Genomic DNA, 20,159 nt, shown 5'->3' with positions numbered 1-20,159 from the left:
TCAGAATCCTGGCTTGGTGATGAAGAAGAGGAAGCAAGCTGTGGAAATTAACTTTACAGAAACAAGAAAATCACAGCATCAGAACACTTTTCCCACCATTTAAGATCCTGTTTTTGGCAGTGACCATGGGGTCAGGGGTTGCAGGTCCATGAACTCCCTATGTCTATCCAGCAGGCACCCCTACTACAATCAGGCTTTAGGAGGCTGTTACAGAGTCCTCAAACAAGAGTCCTCAACTTGGGGAGCACTAAGTCTAGGTAGGAAGAGGAAAATCACGCATACAAGAAATGGGTCCATGGTGGATCAGCCAGAAAGGAACTTTCAGAAATGATCACCTCTCTTACAGGCTCTCATGGCCTAAGTGGCCACTTCCCTGCTCTTTCTTGGAGAAGGGCACATTCTCACAAGGCAGACAGGAGAAGCGAGCGTGCCCAGGTGGGGATTCCTTCTCAATGTGCGAATGTGGAACCTGACCTCAAGCCTCCAGACTGGGGAGCTGGTTGCAGATTGCACCGTGGAGCCCAATTCGCAAGCCAGGCTCAAAAGACCCTTTGTGGCAGGCCTTCTTCACAAGCTGCCTGGGATTGAGGCCCGATCACCCAGGACCAGGGTGCATTTGTCTCTAACGCTGAGGGCTCCAATGAGGGGGCAAGGCCTCAGTATACCCCAGGAGCGCGCTCAGGTCAAGGTCGTCGGCTCCGAGATTCTTGGTTTAGAGCCCTCATGGAGACCGCTTTGTTCTCCCAGCCTCCGTTTCTCCGTGTGTAAAGTAAAGCCAGTACGGTGCTCCGGGACCCAAGGGTTTGCTGCCGACACTCCAGCTGAGGCCCGAGAGCGTAGGAGAGGCGAGGTCGCAATGACACCGCTGGGGTGCCCGGCCCGCTGGCAGCTCCCGCGCCAAGCAGGGCGACGACCCGACTCGACCCGGAAGCGAACGCGGCGGCCTGGGGAAAAAGCGTCAGCGGGGTAAGGGGCGCCCTGGGTCTCCACAGAGCCCTTTCCCCGTTTTATGCACGTTGGTTGAAGAAAAGGGCGCGCGTAAAGGATGGTGCCGCAGAGCTCCTTTTCCAGGTGACAAACCCTCGCCTCCGCAACCATTCCCCCGCAGCCAGTGCGTCTCGGGGGCGCCGCAGGGAGCGTGAAGGGTTGTGAGTAGTGTTGTCCCGGAGCCATGCTGCCGCGATGCCGAGAATACGGGGTACTGTACTCTCAGGGACGTCGGGAAGATTAGGATAATAATCCGCCACGCCGACCTGTCTGGGTAATACATCCCTGTCCACGAGGATTCTGGGTAATGTAGTCTCGTGACCACGAGGATTCTGGGAGATGTGGTCCTATGGCCACGAGGATTCTGGGTGGTCCCATGATCATGCCGCGATTCCGGGCGTTGGCCATGTTGGACTCGTTTACCACCAGGTGTCTGCACCTTTCCTGTTCACCGGCACCGCGCGGGAAGGAGGGTTGAAAAAGGCTGGGTCTCCTGTAGTTGAGGTGGGGACGTGGTGCGGGGAGAGAAAGAAACGCTTGCGAGGTTCAGGCCTGAAGTTCTGGGTGTTTTTTGTGGACGGGACCAGACTTCCAAGACGCGCTTTGGGGAAGGGGAGTGGAGGGCGGCTCGAACCGGAATCCGCAGTTAGGACAGGTTTCAGTCAGTATTCCCCTGGGATGGTGCGGTTGGGTCTGTAAATGCTCAGGATTTTATTTAGCATTGCGTGTAGCCTACGCTCTGGCTGGGTTGGGATGGTGGCTTCTCCTCGGATGGGAGGTGGAGGACCCACGTGCTGCAATGAATTACGAGGGGTTTTCTGGCAAGAGTGGAAGTGAACTCACCCTAGAGCAAATAATCCGCAGGTGATGAGGGCAAATCCCCGAGACTTGGGGCAGGTGAGTGCAACCCCGCATCTCACAACCCTAATGGCTCCAAGGCTTGTTGGAGGGAGGGAGGTGTTAAATAAGATAAAAAGGTGCCCTGCATTGGGCGTTGCCAGAGATAACCCCATTCCGAGATATGACAAGGATTCTCCCAGAATACAAAACAACTGGCTGCAAGAGTTTTCTAGAAAAATAGAATGTACCCTACAAAGTTCCCGGTAGGCCATACCTGGTGGTAAGCCAATTTTGGTCTAGGTGAGATAGCCTGTCAGAAATGGACAAGTATACCATACTAACCAATTTATAGCTGTTCCCCCACTTTGTAAGAACTTCCTATGTAATAAGGAACTGTAGGGTCAGCCAATCCTTGTAACTTCCCACTTGAAAATTCCCTAGCAGCTGTGACCAATATGGCTTTTGAGACTCACTTCTCTTTCAGTTTGAGTTCTCCCTGCTCTCTAACACTCTCGCTCTGGATAAACCCTTTTTCATTTTGATTTATATGAGGTGAACCTGTTTCTTTTGACAGGGGTTAGGGGACAGACTCTGCTTGGGTTTCCATGTGAAGGCCATGACTCAGGGGTTGTTGGTAGGCTCAGCTTGGGACAGGTACCACCAGAGGGAAAGGGTAGGCTAGATCCTGCCTTACACCGAGAGGGGCAGTTCTTAGAGCAGGCGTCACAGGAGGTTGGGTTGCATTGGCCACTTACCTGTGTCCCATTACTAGGGCTTCTTTGGTCATTGGGACTGGAGTAGTGGTGGTGACCATTCAGGCCAAGCAGAGTTTTTTTGTTGTTGTTGTGTGTGTGTTTTCATTTGTGCTTATCAACCAAAAAACTACTTTTCAGGTATTTTTTTAAGCATTAAATTCCCCACCCCCCATCCCCACCCCAGCCCCTGGTAAGCTCTATTCTAATTTCAGACTCGATGGATTTGCTTATTCTAGTTATTTCATATCAGTGAGATAATACAATATTTCTCCTTTTGTGTTTGACGTGTTTCACTCAACATGAAATCTTCAAGGCTCATCCTTGTTGTCACATGTATCAGAACTTTGTTCCTTTTTACAGCTGAGTAATATTTTATTGTATGTATATACCACATTATGTTTATCCACTCATCTGTTGATAGACTTGAGTTGCTTCCATCTTTGCATTGTTGTGAATAATGCTGCTATAAACACAGGTGTGCAAATATCTGTTCAAGACCCTGCTTTCAGTTCTCTGAAGTATATCACTAGAAGAGGATTGCCAGATCATATTGTAATTTTAAATTTAACTTTCTGAGGAACCACCGAACTGTATTGTATAACGGCTGCACCATTTTACATTCCCACCAACAGTGAGTGTTCTGTTTATGCACATCTTCTCCAACACTTATGATTTTTTTTAAATAGCAGCTATCCTAGTGAACATGAAATGGTATTTTACTGTAGTTTTGATTTTCATTTCCCTAATGACTAATGATGCTGAGCATCTTTTCATGTGCTTTGTTGGCCATTGGTGTATCCTTTGAGAAAGCATCTTTTGCCCATTTTTTAATGCATTTTTTTATTATGAATTTTAACATATACACATACAGTGATAGCTTTCAAAGTACTATCTAACAAGCAGTTGGAGAGCAAATTTCAGAGAATGTCATGGGTTACAGTTCCACAATTTCAGTTATTTCCATTATTGTAAAATGTAACATATATACAGAAAGGTGATAACTTTCAAAATGGAGCTCAACAAGCAGTTATACAGGTAATTTCAAAAAATGTTATGGGTTACAATTCCACAGCTTCAGTTCCTTCCTTATTGTGAAATATGGTATATTTAAAGGTGATAACTTTCAAAGCAGAATTCAATGAATAGAATAAATTTCAAAAAATGTTATAGGTTACAGTTCCACCATTTGAGATATTACCTTCTGGCTATTTTTATACCCTAGCATCTAAATATATATATATATGTTTATATAAGTTTCAGTATTTGTAATCCTTTGTTAAATCCTATCTTGTCTATTGCTACCCCTTCCTCTCGTTTAATCCCTTTCTCGCCCTTCAGGGGTGCCTAGGCAGTGACCACCATAACTTGTTCATATTGAAAGGGGGGGGGGTCAACATTATGGGGAAGGGGACTGCATCTGATTATTGTTCTTTTTTTTTTTTTAATCTTCATTTTATTGAGATATATTCACATACCACGCAGTCATACAAAACAAATCGTACATTTGATTGTTCACAGTACCATTACATAGTTGTACATTCATCACCTAAATCAATCGCTGACACCTTCCTTAGCACAGACACAAAAATAACAAGAATAATAATTAAAGCGAAAAAGAGCAATTGAAGTAAAAAGAACACTGGGTACCTTTGTCTGTTTGTTTGTTTGTTTCCTTCCCCTATTTTTCTACTCATCCATCCATAAACTAGACAAAGTGGAGTGTGGTCCTTATGGCTTTCCCAATCCCATTGTCACCCCTCATAAGCTACATTTTTATACAATCGTCTTCGAGATTCATGGGTTCTGGGTTGTAGTTTGATAGTTTCAGGTATCCACCACCAGCTACCCCAGTTCTTTAGAACCTAAAAAGGGTTGTCTAAATTGTGCGTAAGAGTGCCCACCAGAGTGACCTCTCGGCTCCTTTTGGAATCTCTCTGCCACTGAAGCTTATTTCATTTCCTTTCACATCCCCCTTTTGGTCAAGAAGATGTTCTCTGTCCCACGATGCCAGATCTACATTCCTTCCCGGGAGTCCTATTCCACATTGCCAGGGAGATTCACTCCCCTGGGTGTCTGATCCCACGTAGGGGGGAGGGCAGTGATTTCACCTTTCAGGTTGGCTTAGCTAGAGAGAGAGGGCCACATCTGATCAACAAAGAGGCATTTGGGAGGAGGTTCTTAGGCACAATTATAGGGAGGCCTAGCCTCTCCTTTGCAGCAACAGTCTTCCCAAGGGCAAATCCCGTGATAGAGAGCTCAACCCATCAAACATGTGGGCATGTTAGCAACCATTGCGGTGGGGCAGGCCAATACCCCTGCATTCTCCACCAGCTCCTCAAGGGGGCTCTGCATATTTTTTTCCTTTTTTTTTTTTTTAAATCAACTGTATGAAAAATAAATTTAAAAAATTTTAAAAAAACATACAATAAAAGAACATTTCAAAGAGACCGTAACAAGGGAGTAAGAAAAAGACAACTAACCTAAGCTAACTACTTTACTTCCAACATGTTCCTACTTTACCCCAAGAAAATAACCTAATATAGCAACATTTCTGTGAACTTGTTCCTACTATACTCATCAGAAATTAACAGACCATAGTCATTCCTGGGCATTCCTAGAATGTTAAATTTACCCACGATAGCTTATCTGTTCTTATTGGATTATTGTTCCCCCTTCCTTAATTACTCTATCGCTAGTTCCCCTACATTCTACATTATAAACCATTTGTTTTACATTTTTCAAAGTTCACGTTAGTGGTAGCATATAATATTTGTCTTTTTTGTGCCTGGTTTATTTCGCTCAGCATTATGTCTTCAAGGTTCATCCATGTTGTCATATGTTTCACGAGGTCGTTCCTTCTTAGTGCCGTGTAGTATTCTATCGTGTGTGTATACCACATTTTATTTATCCACTCATCTGTTGAAGGGCATTTGGGTTGTTTCCATCTCTTGGCAATTGTGAATAATGCTGCTATGAACATTGGCGTGCAGATATTTGTTCGTGTCACTGCTCTCCAGTCTTCCGGGTATATACCGAGAAGTGCAATCGCTGGATCGAATGGTAACTCTATATCTAGTTTTCTAAGGAACTGCCAGACTGACTTCCAGAGTGGCTGAACCATTATATAGTCCCACCAACAATGAATAAGAGTTCCAATTTCTCCACATCCCCTCCAGCATTTGTAGTTTCCTGTTTGTTTAATGGCAGCCATTCTAATCGGTGTTAGATAGTATCTCATTGTGGTCTTAGTTTGCATCTCTCTAATAGCTAGTGAAGCTGAACATTTTTTCATGTGTTTCTTGGCCATTTGTATTTCCTCTTCAGAGAAGTGTCTTTTCATATCTTTTCCCCATTTTATAATTGGGCTGTCTGAACTATCGTCATTGAGTTGTAGGATTTCTTTATATATGCAAGATTTCAGTCTTTTGTCAGATACATGGTTTCCAAAAATTTTTTCCCATTGAGATGGCTGCTTCTTTACCTTTTTGAGAACTTCCTTTGAGGTACAGAAACTTCTAAGCTTGAGGAGTTCCCATTTATCTATTTTTTCTTTTGTTGCTTGAGCTTTGGGTGTAAAGTCTAGGAAGTGGCCACCTAATACAAGGTCTTGAAGATGTTTTCCTACATTATCTTCTAGGAGTTTTATGGTACTTTCTTTTATATTGAGATCTTTGGTCCATTTTGAGTTAATTTTTGTGTAGGGTGTAAGGTAGGGGTCCTCTTTCATTCTTTTGGATATGGATATCCAACTCCCCCAGCCCCATTTGTTGAAAAGACCATTATGACTCAGTTCAGTGACTTTGGGGGCCTTATCAAAGATCAGTCGGCCATAGATCGGGGTCTATCTCCAAATTCTCAGTTCGATTCCATTGATCCATATTTCTGTCTTTGTGTCAGTACCATGCTGTTTTGAGAACTGTGGCTTTATAATGAGCTTCAAAGTCAGGGAGTATAAGTCCTCCCACTTCGTTTTTCTTTTTTAGGGTATCTGTAGCAATTGGAGGCATCTTCCCTTTCCAAATAAATTTGATTACTAACTTTTCCAAGTCTGCAAAGTAGGTTGTTGGAATTTTGATTGGTATTGCATTGAATCTATAGATAAGTTTGGGTAGAATTGACCTCTTAATGACATTTAGCCTTCCTATCCATGAAAATGGAATATTTTTCCATTTTTAAGGTCCCCTTCTATTTCTTTTAGTTGAGTTATGTAGTTTTCTTTATATAGGTCTTTTACATCTTTGGTTGAGTTTATTCCTAGGTACTTGATTTTTTTAGTTGCTATTGAAAATGTTATCTTTTTCTTGAGTGTCTCTTCAGTTTGTTCATTTGTAGCATACAGAAACATTACTGACTTATGTGCAGTAATCGTGTATCCCGCTACTTTGCTAAATTTGTTTATTAGCTCTAGTAGCTGTATCGTTGATGTCTCAGGTTTTTCCAGATAGAAGATCATATCATCTGCAAACAATGACAGTTTTACTTCTTCCTTTCCAATTTGGATGCCTTTTATTTCTTTGTCTTCCTGGATTGCCCTGGCTAGCACTTCCTGCACAATGTTGAATAACAGTGGTGACAGCGGGCATCCTTGTCTTGTTCCTGATCTTAGAGGGAAGGCTTTCAGTCTCTCACCATTGAGTACTATGCTGGCTGTGGGTTTTTCATATATGCTCTTTATCCTATTGAGGAATTTTCCTTCAATTCCTACCTTTTGAAGTGTTTTTATCAAAAAGAGATGTTAGATTTTGTTAAATGCTTTCTCAGCATCTATTAAGATGATCATTTGATTTTTCTCTTTTTATTTGTTAATGTGTTGTAATACATTGATTGATTTTCTTATGTTGAAAATCCTTGCATGCCTGGAATGAACCCCACTTGGTCATGGTTTATGATTTTTTTAATGTGTCTTTAGATTCGATTTGCAAGTATTTTGTTGAGAATTTTTGCATCTGTATTCATTAGGGAAATAGGCCTATAGTTTTCCTTTTCTTATAGCATCTTTGCCTGGTTTTGGTATTAGATTGGTGTTAGCTTCATAAAATGAGTTAGTAATGTTCCATTTTCTTCGATGTTTTGAAAGAGTGTAAGTAAGATCGGTATCAGTTCCTTTTGGAAAGCTTGGTAGAATTCCCCTGTGAAGCCATCTGGCCCTGGGCATTTATTTGTGGGAAGCTTTTTGATGACTGACTGGGTCTCTTTGCTTGTGATTGGTTGTTTGAGGTCTTCTGTTTCTTCTCTGGTCAGTCTAGGTTGTTCATATGTTTCCAGGAAATTATCCATTTCCTCTACATTATCCAGTTTATTGGCATACAGTTGTTCATAGTATTTTCTTATAATTTTTAAAATTTCTTCAGGATCTGCAATAATGTCACCTTTCTCATTCATTATTTTGTTTATATGGGTCTTCTCTTTGATTTTGTGCGTCTAGCTAGGGGCTTGTCAATCTTATTGATCTTCTCAAAGAACCAGCTTTTGCTGTTATTTATCCTCTCTATTTTTTTTTTTTTTTTGTTCTCTATGTCATTTATTTCTACTTTAATTCTTGTTATTTCTTTTCTTCTACTTGGTTTAGGATTGGTTTGCTGTTCATTTTCTAGCTTCTTCAGTTGATCCATTAGTTCCTTGATTTTGGCTCTTTCTTCCTTTTTAATATATGCATTTAGTGCTATAAATTTCCCCCTCAGTACCGCTTTTGCTGCATCCCATAGGTTTTGGTATGTTGTGTTCTCATTTTCATTCATCTCTAGATATTTAGCAATTTCTCTTGCTATTTCTTCTTTAACCGACTGATTGTTTAGGAGTGTGTTGTTTAACCTCCAGGTATTTGTGAATTTTCTAAGTCTCTGATGGTTATTGACTTCTAATTGTATTCCATTGTGGTCAGAGAATGTGCTTTGAATAATTTCATTTTTTTAAATTTATTGAGGCTTGTTTTATGTCCCAGCATATGATCTATTCTGGAGAAAGTTCCATGAGCACTAGAGAAGAATTTGTATCCTGGTGATTTGGGATGTAATGTTCTATATATGTCTGTTAAATCCAATTCATTTATCAGATTGTTTAAGTTTTCAATTTCCTTACTGGTCTTCTGTCTGGTTGATCTATCTATAGGAGAGAGTGATGTGCTGAAGTCTCCCACAATTATTGTGGAAACATCAGTTGCTTCCTTTAGTTTTGCCAGTGTTTGTCTTATGTATTTCGTGGCACCTTGATTGGGTGCATAAACATTTATGATTGTTATTTCTTCTTGTTGAATTGCCCCTTTTATTAGTATGTAGTGGCCTTCTTTGTCTCTCATAACATCCTTGCATTTAAAGTCTATTTTTTCTGAGATTAATATTGCTACCCCTTCTTTCTTTTGGCTGTAGCTTGCATGAATATTTTTTTGCATATTTTCAGTTTCTTTGTGTCCCTGTGTCTAAGATGAGTCTCTTGTATGCAACATATTGAAGGTTCAGTTTTTTTTTAATCCATTCTGTGAATCTATATCTTTTAATTGGGGAGTTAAATCATTTACATTCAATGTTATTACTGTGAAGGCATTTTTTGAATCAGCCATCTTATCCTTTGGTTTATGTTTGTCATATATATATTTTTCCCTCTATTAATGTCCTTTAATGTCCCCATACTGCATCTTTTTAGTACTGAACCTTTCTCTATGTCTCTCTCTCTCCTTTCTTTGTTTCTCTGTCTGCAGGGCTCCCTTTAGTATCTCCAGTAGGGCAGGTCTCTTGTTAGCAAATTCTCTCGGCATTTGTTTGTCTGTGAAAAATTTAAGCTCTCCTTCACATTTTAAGGAGAGCTTTGCTGGATAAAGAATTCTTGGTTTGCAATTTTTCTCACTCAGAATTTTAAATATGTCATGCCACTGCCTTCTCGCCTCCATGGTGGCTGCTGAGTAGTCACTACATAGTCTTATGCTGTTTCCTTTGTATGTGGTGAATTGCTTTTCTCTTGCTGCTTTCAGAACTTGCTCCTTCTCTTCTGCATTTGACAGTGTGATCAGAATATATCTCACAGTGGGTTTATTTGGATTTATTCTATTTGGAGTTCGCTGAGCATTTATGATTTGTGTATTTATGTTGTTTAGAAGATTTGGGAAGTTTTCCCCAACAATTTCTTTGAATACTCTTCCTAGACCTTTACCCTTCTCTTCCCCTTCTAGAACACCAATGAGTCTTACAATTGGATGTTTTATTTTATCTATCATTTCCCTGAGGTCCATTTCGATTTTTTTGATTTTTTTTCCCCATTCTTTCTTTTGTTCTCTCATTTTCCATTCTGTCATCTTCCAGGTCACTGATTCATTGTTTGACTTCCTCTAGTCTTGTACTATGAGTAACCAGAGTCTTTTTAATTTGGTCAGCAGTTTCTTTAATTTCCATAAGGTTGTCTATTTTTTTATTTACTCTTGCAATTTCTTCTTTATGCTCTTCTAGGGTCTTCTTTATGTCCTTTATGTCCTGTGCCATGGTCTCGTTGTTCATCTTCAGTTCTTTTATGAATTGCTCCAAGTACTGTGTCTCCTCTGATCTTTTGACTTGAATGCTTGGGCTTGGGTTATCCACATCTTACGATTTTTTCATACGCTTTAAAATTTTCTGTTGTTTTTGTCCCCTTTGCATTTGCTTAACTTGATAGGGTTCTTTTAGGATTTGTAGACCAATTAAAACCCTTATCTCTAATTCATGGAGTACACTTTCTCTAACCAGCAGGTGGCACCCGCGAGCCACGTATTCCCCTCAAGCCAGTTCTCCCCTGCTTTGTGATTGGGGGTGTGAGTCTTGTGGGGTCCAGTTGGTGTACCAAGCTTGTGTGTGTAGTTGGTGTTGCCCGCCCTGTATATGGGGGTGTGTCTGGGTGGTTAGGGAGGGGGTTGTGGCTCTAACAATCAAATCTCCTTGGTGTTCTGGAGATTTAAAGCTGCTGCAATAGTCTAATCCGTCAGTTCAGTCCTGCCACAGTTTGTCTCTGCCGCTGACCCACAAGTCCTTGGTATTGGCGTATGGCTCCTGAGACTTGCAAGTGGGTCCCTCTTCCAGGCTGTGCACCCCCTCGTCCTCTGTTTAGGGTTGACTGTACTATGTCACAGGTGAGTGCCATCCCCCCAGGGCAGTTCTGGGCTGCAGGGCTATGTAGGGAGGCTCTCAGTCTGCTGAAATGATGGCTGAATTGGGAATGTTAATTCACACTGCTCCGCCTTCCCAACTCTGCGACAACCAACTGAGGATGCAGGGAACACCAATGTCCATGTCTGATATTTTGGTGTGTGTGTGTGTCATTGGAAGCACTTCCCATCACACTGGTTGTCTGGGGCAGCTCCGGGCTGTGGGGCCAGCGACGGGCAGGAGTGTTCCCTGTCCATCGGGAAGATGGCTGTGAGGGGACGCCCCCCTTTTCTTCGGAAGTTGTGGTGTTTAGTGAATTTTCTCAGTCACTGGACTTATTGCCTTGCGTCTGAGAGCTCTCTTAGTTCTGCTCTTGTCTTGACTTGCCCAAATTGCAAGTCTTTGAGGCTTTCTGTATTGGGCTTTTTAGAGGAATTGTTGTAGAAAAAGAGAAAAAGATTAAAAAAAAAAAAAGGGAAAGGCCCTCCTTGCAGAGCTAATGGGTTATTGAAATGCCAAGAGACAAGGCGATTAGGGCCATTAAGGAATGGTCCAGAGGGGAGAAACCAGTTTTTCTTCTGGATTTTCATATGAGCCTGACTCTGCCTGAGCTCTGCCCTTCCCCATTCTATGTTCACCAAAAACCCTCCGCTTTTATTTTTGAGTTTTTCTTGCTGTTTTTGCTATCACTATCTCCTCTCCGCCGGGCTGGCTGTTTCCGGATTCTCTGGTGTCTGGTCTCAGTCTATCTGTGATTGGAGTTTGGATCAGTAGAATGAGTTTCCGATAAGGGCCACAACTGCCGTTCTCCCTCCTCGTTCCCAGCACTGACAGCCCCTCCTCCCACAGAACTGAGCCTGACAGGGAGGGGCGCAGGTCCCCTGGCCACGAAAACTTACAGATTTCACTGATCTCAGTCATTCCATGGTTCATGAGTGTTTATGAAGTATGCCCAAAGTAAAATTGCTCTGCGGTGTCCGGTCCACACAGTTCCTGGCTTTCTACCTACTGCCCTGAAGGAGTAATAAAACATACACCTCACCACTCTGCCATCTTGCCCCGCCTCTGGATTGGCTTTTATAAAGGGGATTTATTAGGTTACAAATTTACAGTTCTAATGCCATAAAAGTGTCCAAACTAAAGCATCAACAAGAGGTTACCCTCACTGAAGAAAGGCCAGTGGCCTACGGAACACCTCTGTCAGCTGGGAAGGCACATGGCTGGCATTTGCTTGTTCTTTGCTCCCAGGTTCTGGTTTCAAAATGGCTTTCTCCAAAATGTCTCTGGGCTTCTGTCTCTCTTAGCTTCTCTCTCTCAGCTCCTGTGCATCCTTCCTTGTTCTCCCAGGGTGTTTTTCGCTAAGTGTCTGGGGGTCCTCTCTTAGCCTCTCCAGGGCAAACTCTGGGCTTCATCTCTTAGCTTAGCATCTCCAAACGTCTTTCTGTTTGCACCTCTAAGCATCTGGGTCTGTGTGGGCTCTTAGCTCTCTTAAGGACTCCAGTGATGTAACTAAGACCCGCCCTGAATGGAGTGGGTCACACCTCCATGAAAATAAACTACTTAAAAGGTTTCACCCACAGTTGGGTGGGTCATTTCTCCATGGAAACAACCTAATCAAAAGGTCCCACCTGCAATAAGTCTGCATCCACAAGACTGGATTAAAAAAACATGGACTTTCCTAGGGTACGTAACAGTTTCAAACCAGCACATATAAGATCATGTTTTCTGCAAATTGGGAAAATACTGTCTCTACCTTTCCAATCTGGATGCCCTTTATTTCATTTTTGTGTCTAATTACTCTGGCTAGAACTTCCAGCACTATCTTAACTAACAGTGGTGACGCTGGTCATCCTTGTCTTGCCTGATGTTGGAGGGAAATCTGTCAGTCCTTCACTGTTGTATTCGGTGTTAACTGCAGGTTTTTCATGTGTGGATTTTACCATGTTGAGGAAATTTCCTTCTATTCCTAGTTTTCTCAGTGTTTTAATCAAAAAATGGTTGCTGGATTTTGTCAAATGCCATTTCCATGTCAATTGATATGATCGCGTATCTTTCCTTCATTCTTTTAATGTAGTATATTGCATTAATTGGGTTTCTTATGTCAAACCATCCTTTCATCTATATTCTTAAGGAATCTTGTTCTGTAATTTTCTTTTCTTGTAATTTTCTTTATCTGGCTCTGGTATTAGAATGATGTTGGCCTCAGAATGAGTTAGGCAATGTTCCCTTCTCTTCAAATTTTTGTAAGAGTTTGAGCAGGATTGCCATTAATTCTTCTTGGAATGGTGGGTAAAATTGAGCAGTGAAGCTTTCTATGCTTCTGGGCTTTTCTTTGTTGAGAGGTTTTTGATTACTGATTCAATCTCTTTACTTGTTATTGGTCTATTGAGATCTTCAATTTCTGCTAGAATCAGTGTAAGTAGTTTGTGTGTTTCCAGGAATTTGTCCATTTCATCTAGTTTATCTAAGTTGTTAGTGTATAGTCATAGTATTCTCTGATAATTCTTTTTATTTCTGGAGCATAAGTAGTACTGTTCCCCCTTTCATTTCCAATTTTAGTTATCTGTGGTGTTTGTTTGTTTGTTTTTTTTGGTCAATCTTGCTAAAGCTTTGTTGATTTTATTGAACTTTTCAAGGCACCAACTTTTGATTTCATTGATTCTATTAATTTTTTATCCTCTATTTTATTTGTCTCCACTCTATTCTTTATTATTGTCTTCCTTCCTTTTAGTTTGGGTTTTGTTTGCTTGTCTTTTTTAGAGCCTCCAGGTGTGAAGTTAAATCTCTGATTTGAGCATTCTCTTCTTTTGTAATTTAGTCATTTAAACTATAAATCTCCCTCTGAGTACTGCCTTTCCTGCATCCCATAAATTTTGGTCTATCCTGGAGAATGATTCATGTGCACTAGAGAAGAATGTGTATTCTGCTGCTGTTGGCTAAAGTGTTCTATATATGTCTGATAAGTCTAATTGGTTTAGAGTATTGTTCAAGTCTACTATTTCTTTATGGATCTTCTGTCTAGATTTTCTATCCTTTAATGAAAGTGATAAATTGAAATCTCTTACCACTAATGTAGAACCATTTATTTCTCCCTTCAAATCTGTCAATATTTGCTTCATTTATTTTGGGGCTCTGCCATTAGGTGTATATATGTTTATAATTGTCATTTTCCTGTCAAATGGACTCCCTTATCAGTATGTAGTGACCTTCTTTGTCCCTCATAACAGTTTTTACTTTGAGTCTATTTTATCTGATATTAGTAAAACTACCCAAGCTCTCTTTTAGGTGCTATTTCCATGGTATATTTTTCCATCATTTCACTTTCTGCCTATTTCTTTCTTTGAATTTAGGGTGACTCTCTTGTAAATAGCATATAGTTGGATCATGCTTTTTTATCCATTCTACCAATCTCTGCCTTATGAGTGGAATATTTAAGCCATTTACATTTAAAGTAACTACTGGTAATGCAGGACTTTCTTCTGACATTTTGCCATGTTGTCTTTGTAAGTCTTATGCCTTTCTTCTCCCTCAATTCTTCTGTTAATGCCTACTTTTATATTTATTTGATTTTTTTATTGTACCATTTTGAGTTCCTTCTCATTTCTTTCTGTGTACAGTATCCTCTTATAATCCTCTCTATCTCTGGGGTGTCAGTAGTAATGTCCCCCTTTTCATTTCTGAATTTGGTTATTTGCATCCTTTGTTTTCTTTTGTCAGTGTGGTAGTTTGGAGCCGTTATACCCCAGAAAAGGCCATGTTCTTTTAACCCCTCCATATGAGTGCAGACCTATTGTGGGTGGGATCTTTTGATTAGGTTGTTTCCATTGAGATATGACCCACCAAATTCAAGGTGGGCCTTAATCCTTTATGGAATCCTTTATGAAAGGATAAAAGGCAGAAAAAACAAAGAGAGTTCAGAGTGAGAAACACTCAGAGAGAGCTTAGAAAAAGCCTCCAGAGGAGGAGTGAGAGAAAGCCACTGAATCCAGAAGCTAACGGCAGTGAAACCCAGGAGAGAAGGACCAGCAGATGCTTGCCATGTGCCTTCCCATGCGACAGAGGTGTCCCAGATGCTGGCAGCCTTTCTTCAGAGAAGGTATCACCCTGTTGATGCCTTAATTTGGACATTTTCACAGCCTTAGAACTGTAAATTTGTCAGCTAATAAATTCCCATTGTAAAAGGCAACTCATTTCTGGTATATATAGAGCATTACATCCCAAATCACCAGGATATACATTCTTCTCTAGTGCTCATGGAACTTTCTCCAGGATAGATTATATACAGGGGCATAAAACAAGCCTCAGTAAATATAAAAAGATTGAAATTATTCAAAGCACATTCTCTGATCACAGTGGAATACAATTAGAAGTCAATATCCGTCAAAGATCTAGTAAATTCACAAATATCTGGAGATTCTAAACAATTCTAAACAATCAGTGGGTCAAAGAAGAAATTGCAAGAGAAATTGCTAAATATCTAGAGATGAATGAAAACGAGAACACAACATATAAAAACATGGGATGCAGCACAGGCAGTATTGAAGGGGAAATTTATAGCTCTAAATGCGTACATTAAAAAGGAAGAAAGAGCTAAAACCAAAGAACTAGTGGAACAACTGAAGAAGCTAGAAAATGAATAGCAAACTAATCCTAAAGCAAGTAGAAGAAAAGAAATAACAAGGATTAAAGCAGAAAGAAAAGATATGGAGAACAAAAAGCAATAGAGACAATAAATAAAACCATAAGTTGGTTCTTTGAGAAGATCAACAAGATTGACAAGCCCTTAGCTAGACTGACACAGTCAAAAAGAGAGAAAACCCAAATAAACAAAATAATAGAGAGGTGACATTACTGTGGACACTGAAGACATTTTAAAAATCATAAGAAAATACTATGAACCACTGTATGTCAACAAACTACATAATTTAGAGGAAATGAATGCTTTCATGGAAACACATGAACAACCTAGACTGACCAGAGTAAAAATAGAAGACCTCAACAAACCAATCACAAGCAAAGAGATCCAATCAGTCATCAAAAAGCTTCCTACAAATAAAAGCCTAGGGCCAGATAGCTTCACAGAGGAATTCTACCAAACTTTCAAAAAATAACTGAAACCAGTCCTACTTAAAATCTTTGAAAAAATTGAAGATGGAACACTATCTAACTCATTTTATGAAGTCAACATCACTCTAATACCAAAACCAGATAAAAATTCTACAAGAAAGGAAAACTACAGGCCAGTCTCCCTAATGAATATAGATGCAAAAATTTTCAAAAAAATACTTGCAAATCGAATCTAAAGGTGCCTTAAAAAATCATACACCATGACCAAGTGGAGTTCATTCCAGGCATGCAAGGATGGGTCAACATAAGAAAATCAATGTAATACAACACATTAATAAATCAAAAGGGAAAAATCAAATGATCATCTCAATAGATGCTGAAAAAGCAGTTGACAAAATTCAGCATCCTTTTTTGATAAAAACACTTCAAAAGGTAGGAAATGAAGGAAATTTACTCATATGATAAAAGGCATATACAAAAAACCCACAGCCAGCACAGTACTGAATGGTGAGAGACTGAAAGCCTTCCTCTAAGATCAGGAACACAAAAGAATTTCCTCTGTCACCAGTATTATTCAACATTGTGGTAGAAGTTCTAGCCAGAGCAGTCCAGCAAAACAAAGAAAAAAAGGCATCCAAGTTGGAAAGGAAGAAGTAAAACTGTCATTATTTGCAGATGGTATGATCTTATATTTGGAAAACCCTGAGAAATTGATGACAAAGCTACTTGAGGTAATAAACAAATTTAGCTAAGTGGTGGGATACAAGATTAATGCACAGAAGTCAATAATGGTCCTATGCACTAGAAATGACCTAACTGAAGAGTCACTCAAGGAAAAGAGTCCATTCTCAGTAGCAACTAAAAAAATCAAGTACCTAGGAATAAGCTTAACCAAGGATGTAAAAGACCTCTACACAGAAAATTACAAAACTTTACTAAAAGAAATAGAAGGGGAGCTAAGAGATGGAAAAATGCTCCATGTTCCAAGGCTAAACGTTGTTAAGATGTCAGTCCTACCCAAACTGATCTACAGATTCAATGGAATTCCAATCAAAATTCCATCAACCTACTTTGCAGAATTGGAAAACCTAGTTATCAGATATATTTGGAAGGGAAAGATGCCTCGAATTGTTAGAAACATTCTAAAAAAGAAAAACCAAGTGGTAAGACTTACGCTTCCTGATTTTGAAGCCTACTATAAAGCCACAATAGCCAAAAACAGCATGGTATTGGTACAAAGATAGACATATTAATCAATGGAATCAAATTGAGAATTCAGAAATAGATCCCCAGATCTACAGATGACTGATTTTTGATAAGGCCCCCAAATCCACTGAACCGGCACAAAACAGTCTCTTCAACAAATGGGGCTGGGAGAACTGGATATCCATATCCAAAAGAATGAAAGAGGACCCCTACCTCACACCCTACACAAAAATTAACTCAAAGTGGGTCAAAGACCTCAATATAAGACACAGTACCATAAAACTCCTAGAAGATAATATAGGGAAACATCTTTAAGACCTAGTATTAGGAGGTCGCTTCTTAGGCCAAAGCACAAGCAATGAAAGAAAAAATAGATAAATGGGAACTCCTCAAATTCAAAAGCTTCTGTACCTCAAAGGAATTTGTCAAAAAGGTAAAGAAGCAGTCAAGTCAATGGAAAAAATGTTTGGAAACCATGTATGTGATAAGAGACTGATATCTTGCATAATAAAGAAATCCTACAAATCAATGACAGTAGTACAAACAGACCAAATATAAAATGGGCAAAAGATATGAAAAGACAGTTTTCTGAAGAGGAAATACAAATGGCTAAAAAACACATGAAAAAAATGTTCTTCTTCACTAGCTATTAGAGAGATGCAAATCAAGACCACAATGAGATATCATCTCACACCAAAATAGAATGGCTGCCATTAAACAAACAGGAAACTACAAATGCTGTAGAGGATGTGAAGAAATTGGAACTCTTATTCATTGCTGGTGGGACTGTATAATGGTACAGCCACTTTGGAGGACAGTTTGGCAGTTCCTCAGAAAACTAGATATCAAGTTACCCTACAATCCAGCAATTTCACTTCTCGCTATATACCCGGAAGATCTGAAAACAGTAACACAAACAGATATTTGCACACCAATGTTCATAGCGGCATTGTTCACAATTGCCAAGAGATGGAAACAATCCAAATGTCCTTCAACAGATGAGTGGATAAACATAATGTGGTATATACACATGATGGAATACTGCATGGCAGTAAGAAGGAATGAGGTCATGAAACATATAACAACATGGATGAACCTTGAAGACATAATGCTGAGTTAAATAAGCCAAACACAAAAGGAGAGATATTGTAGGTTACCACTGATGTGAACTCTGTGAAAAATGTAAAATAAGTGTCTTAAAAAGTAGACTATAGGGGTCCTAGAGATAGTCAAAACTTAGTGAAGGGGAACAATAATCTCATATATACAGATGTGATAATGAGGGTGATCTTAATGGTATGGGAATGGTCAGAAGTGACTGTGGTACGTTAATGGGATTATAGGTATCAGTGATGTATTGAAGGTCAATATGTTCATGAATGGTTGTTTAAAAGCAAGTAACCCATAACCCACAGAGTAGTACCACAAACCTAAAAAAGTCTTAGCATGATTTACTTATAAGATATGATGCTGCTGCAGAGAGTTAACAACAGAGTGGTATGGAAAAACTACCCATTACATATTAGTGACTGTATTTAATAGGAATATCTTACCAACTCTACACAAATACTAGGAATGAATAACTAGCAGCTGATAAGAGCCCTTGGGATTTCCTCTGTAGCTGCTCGTTGAATTGTGCTTTGAAGGTTTTCACCTTTTTGTATATACCTTGTATTGCATAAGTAAGGAACTGAAATTGTGGAACTGTAACCAATAACAGTTTTTGAAATTACCTATATAACTGCTTGTTGAGCTGTACATCAAGAGATAACACCTTTCTGTATGTATGTTATATTTTACAGTAATGGAAATGGCCGATGTTGTGGAACTGTGACCCATGATATTCTTTGAGATTTGCTTTCTAAGTACTTGTGAAATTGTACATTGAAAGTTATCACTGTTATGTATACATGTTAAAGTTCACAATGATAAAAAAAAAATAAAAACTTTACTTGGAAGGAACACAATTTGGATGGCTACCTGAATCTGTGCTCCCCAAATTGCAATCCTAAGACTCCAAAAAAATACTTTTGTGGCATTGCAGCTCAGTTTATAATTTCTCAGTTGACAAACGCAAAGAGCTCACCTAGACGTGCTCCAAAGGCTTCCTCTTTGTACTGATTCAGCAAAGTAAGAAATAAACTCTTACCCAGCTCCTGGGGGACAGGGGCCTCACCCCACGCCAGAGCTTAGGCTAAGCTTGTAGATAGCAGAGCTCCCTAGGCCTTTCTGTCAGGGCCCTAGTTGAGAATTGCATTGGTACCCTCTCTGCACAGCTATGCATTTGGCTTTGGAATCAGGCTCTCCTTCACACACGGAGAGAACAGTTCTCCCTGGCAGCCTCATACTTTCCTTCTCTTCTCACAGGTCAGCCATTTGAGAGTTTCTGTTCTCCATGAACAGCGGGGAAATGGCCACAGGACCCCAGAGAACCAGGAGAGAGGTGAGAATTTCCTGAAATTCCATCTTGTCTGTCATTTGCCTTGCGACTGTGATATTAACACAGACAAAAGCCAGCATCCATCCTGGAGAAGGAAGTGTGAGTTAACAGAATCTGCACTGTGTATTCAGAGCTGGATCTGTCCGTCTGCCTCACCTGCCATTTCCTCAGTTGCCTCCACACTGGCCACAGCTGCTAGGTGCAGCTCACCCCAGCGCACCTCACCTACATGCATGTGATCTGCCACCTCTGAGCCCTCCAGGGCTCAGGGGACAGTTGCGGTTCAGCCAAGGGTTTGAACTCGGTTTGTGAGTTACCGGGTTAGGAGGGTCTTGAGAACTGGTGTGACATGTTGACTCCATGTATGGGGAGGAAATAGTGATTATTAGGGCCTAAAGAGGAGGCCATCTGATCCCTGAATCTAGTTGTCTGATGAACTGGACTTCACCGAATGGAATTAAAATTCATCAAGCACCTACAAAGATACAGGCTGGGCCCTCTTAGTTTCAGAGAAGATGTCCTGACATTTTCAGTACATGGGGTTGATTGGCTAATTCATATCCACCTTGACTGACCTATGAACACATCCAGTATAGAATTTTGGGAAGAAATAGAGATCTTGGCTTGATCTTAATTTTGGATTCATGGTAGACATTTACAAGTTCCAGGACAGGTTTAAAAAGATCAGTTTTGACATTATCAAAATATCATTGAGAGCTGTTCCTCATTTGTAAATTGATGGAGTGTCCAATTCAGGAC

The 20,159-nt window shown here is 40.2% G+C and overlaps 1 protein-coding gene across 1 annotated transcript in view; it reads left to right on the top strand.

The window, feature by feature from the left end:
• Window positions 1-1,358: 1,358 nt before the first annotated feature.
• Window positions 1,359-20,159, top strand: part of ZNF337 (zinc finger protein 337) — a 79,422-nt gene continuing 60,621 nt past the window's right edge. The window contains 2 exon segments of the mRNA XM_037811977.1: window positions 1,359-1,447; window positions 19,322-19,403. Coding sequence (XP_037667905.1) covers window positions 19,356-19,403 — 48 coding nt within the window. The 5' untranslated portion in view covers window positions 1,359-1,447; window positions 19,322-19,355.

This window comes from Choloepus didactylus, chromosome 19 (genome assembly GCF_015220235.1).
Source record: "Choloepus didactylus isolate mChoDid1 chromosome 19, mChoDid1.pri, whole genome shotgun sequence".
NCBI lineage: Eukaryota > Metazoa > Chordata > Mammalia > Pilosa > Megalonychidae > Choloepus > Choloepus didactylus.
This window is presented reverse-complemented; position numbering and strand designations above follow the sequence as displayed.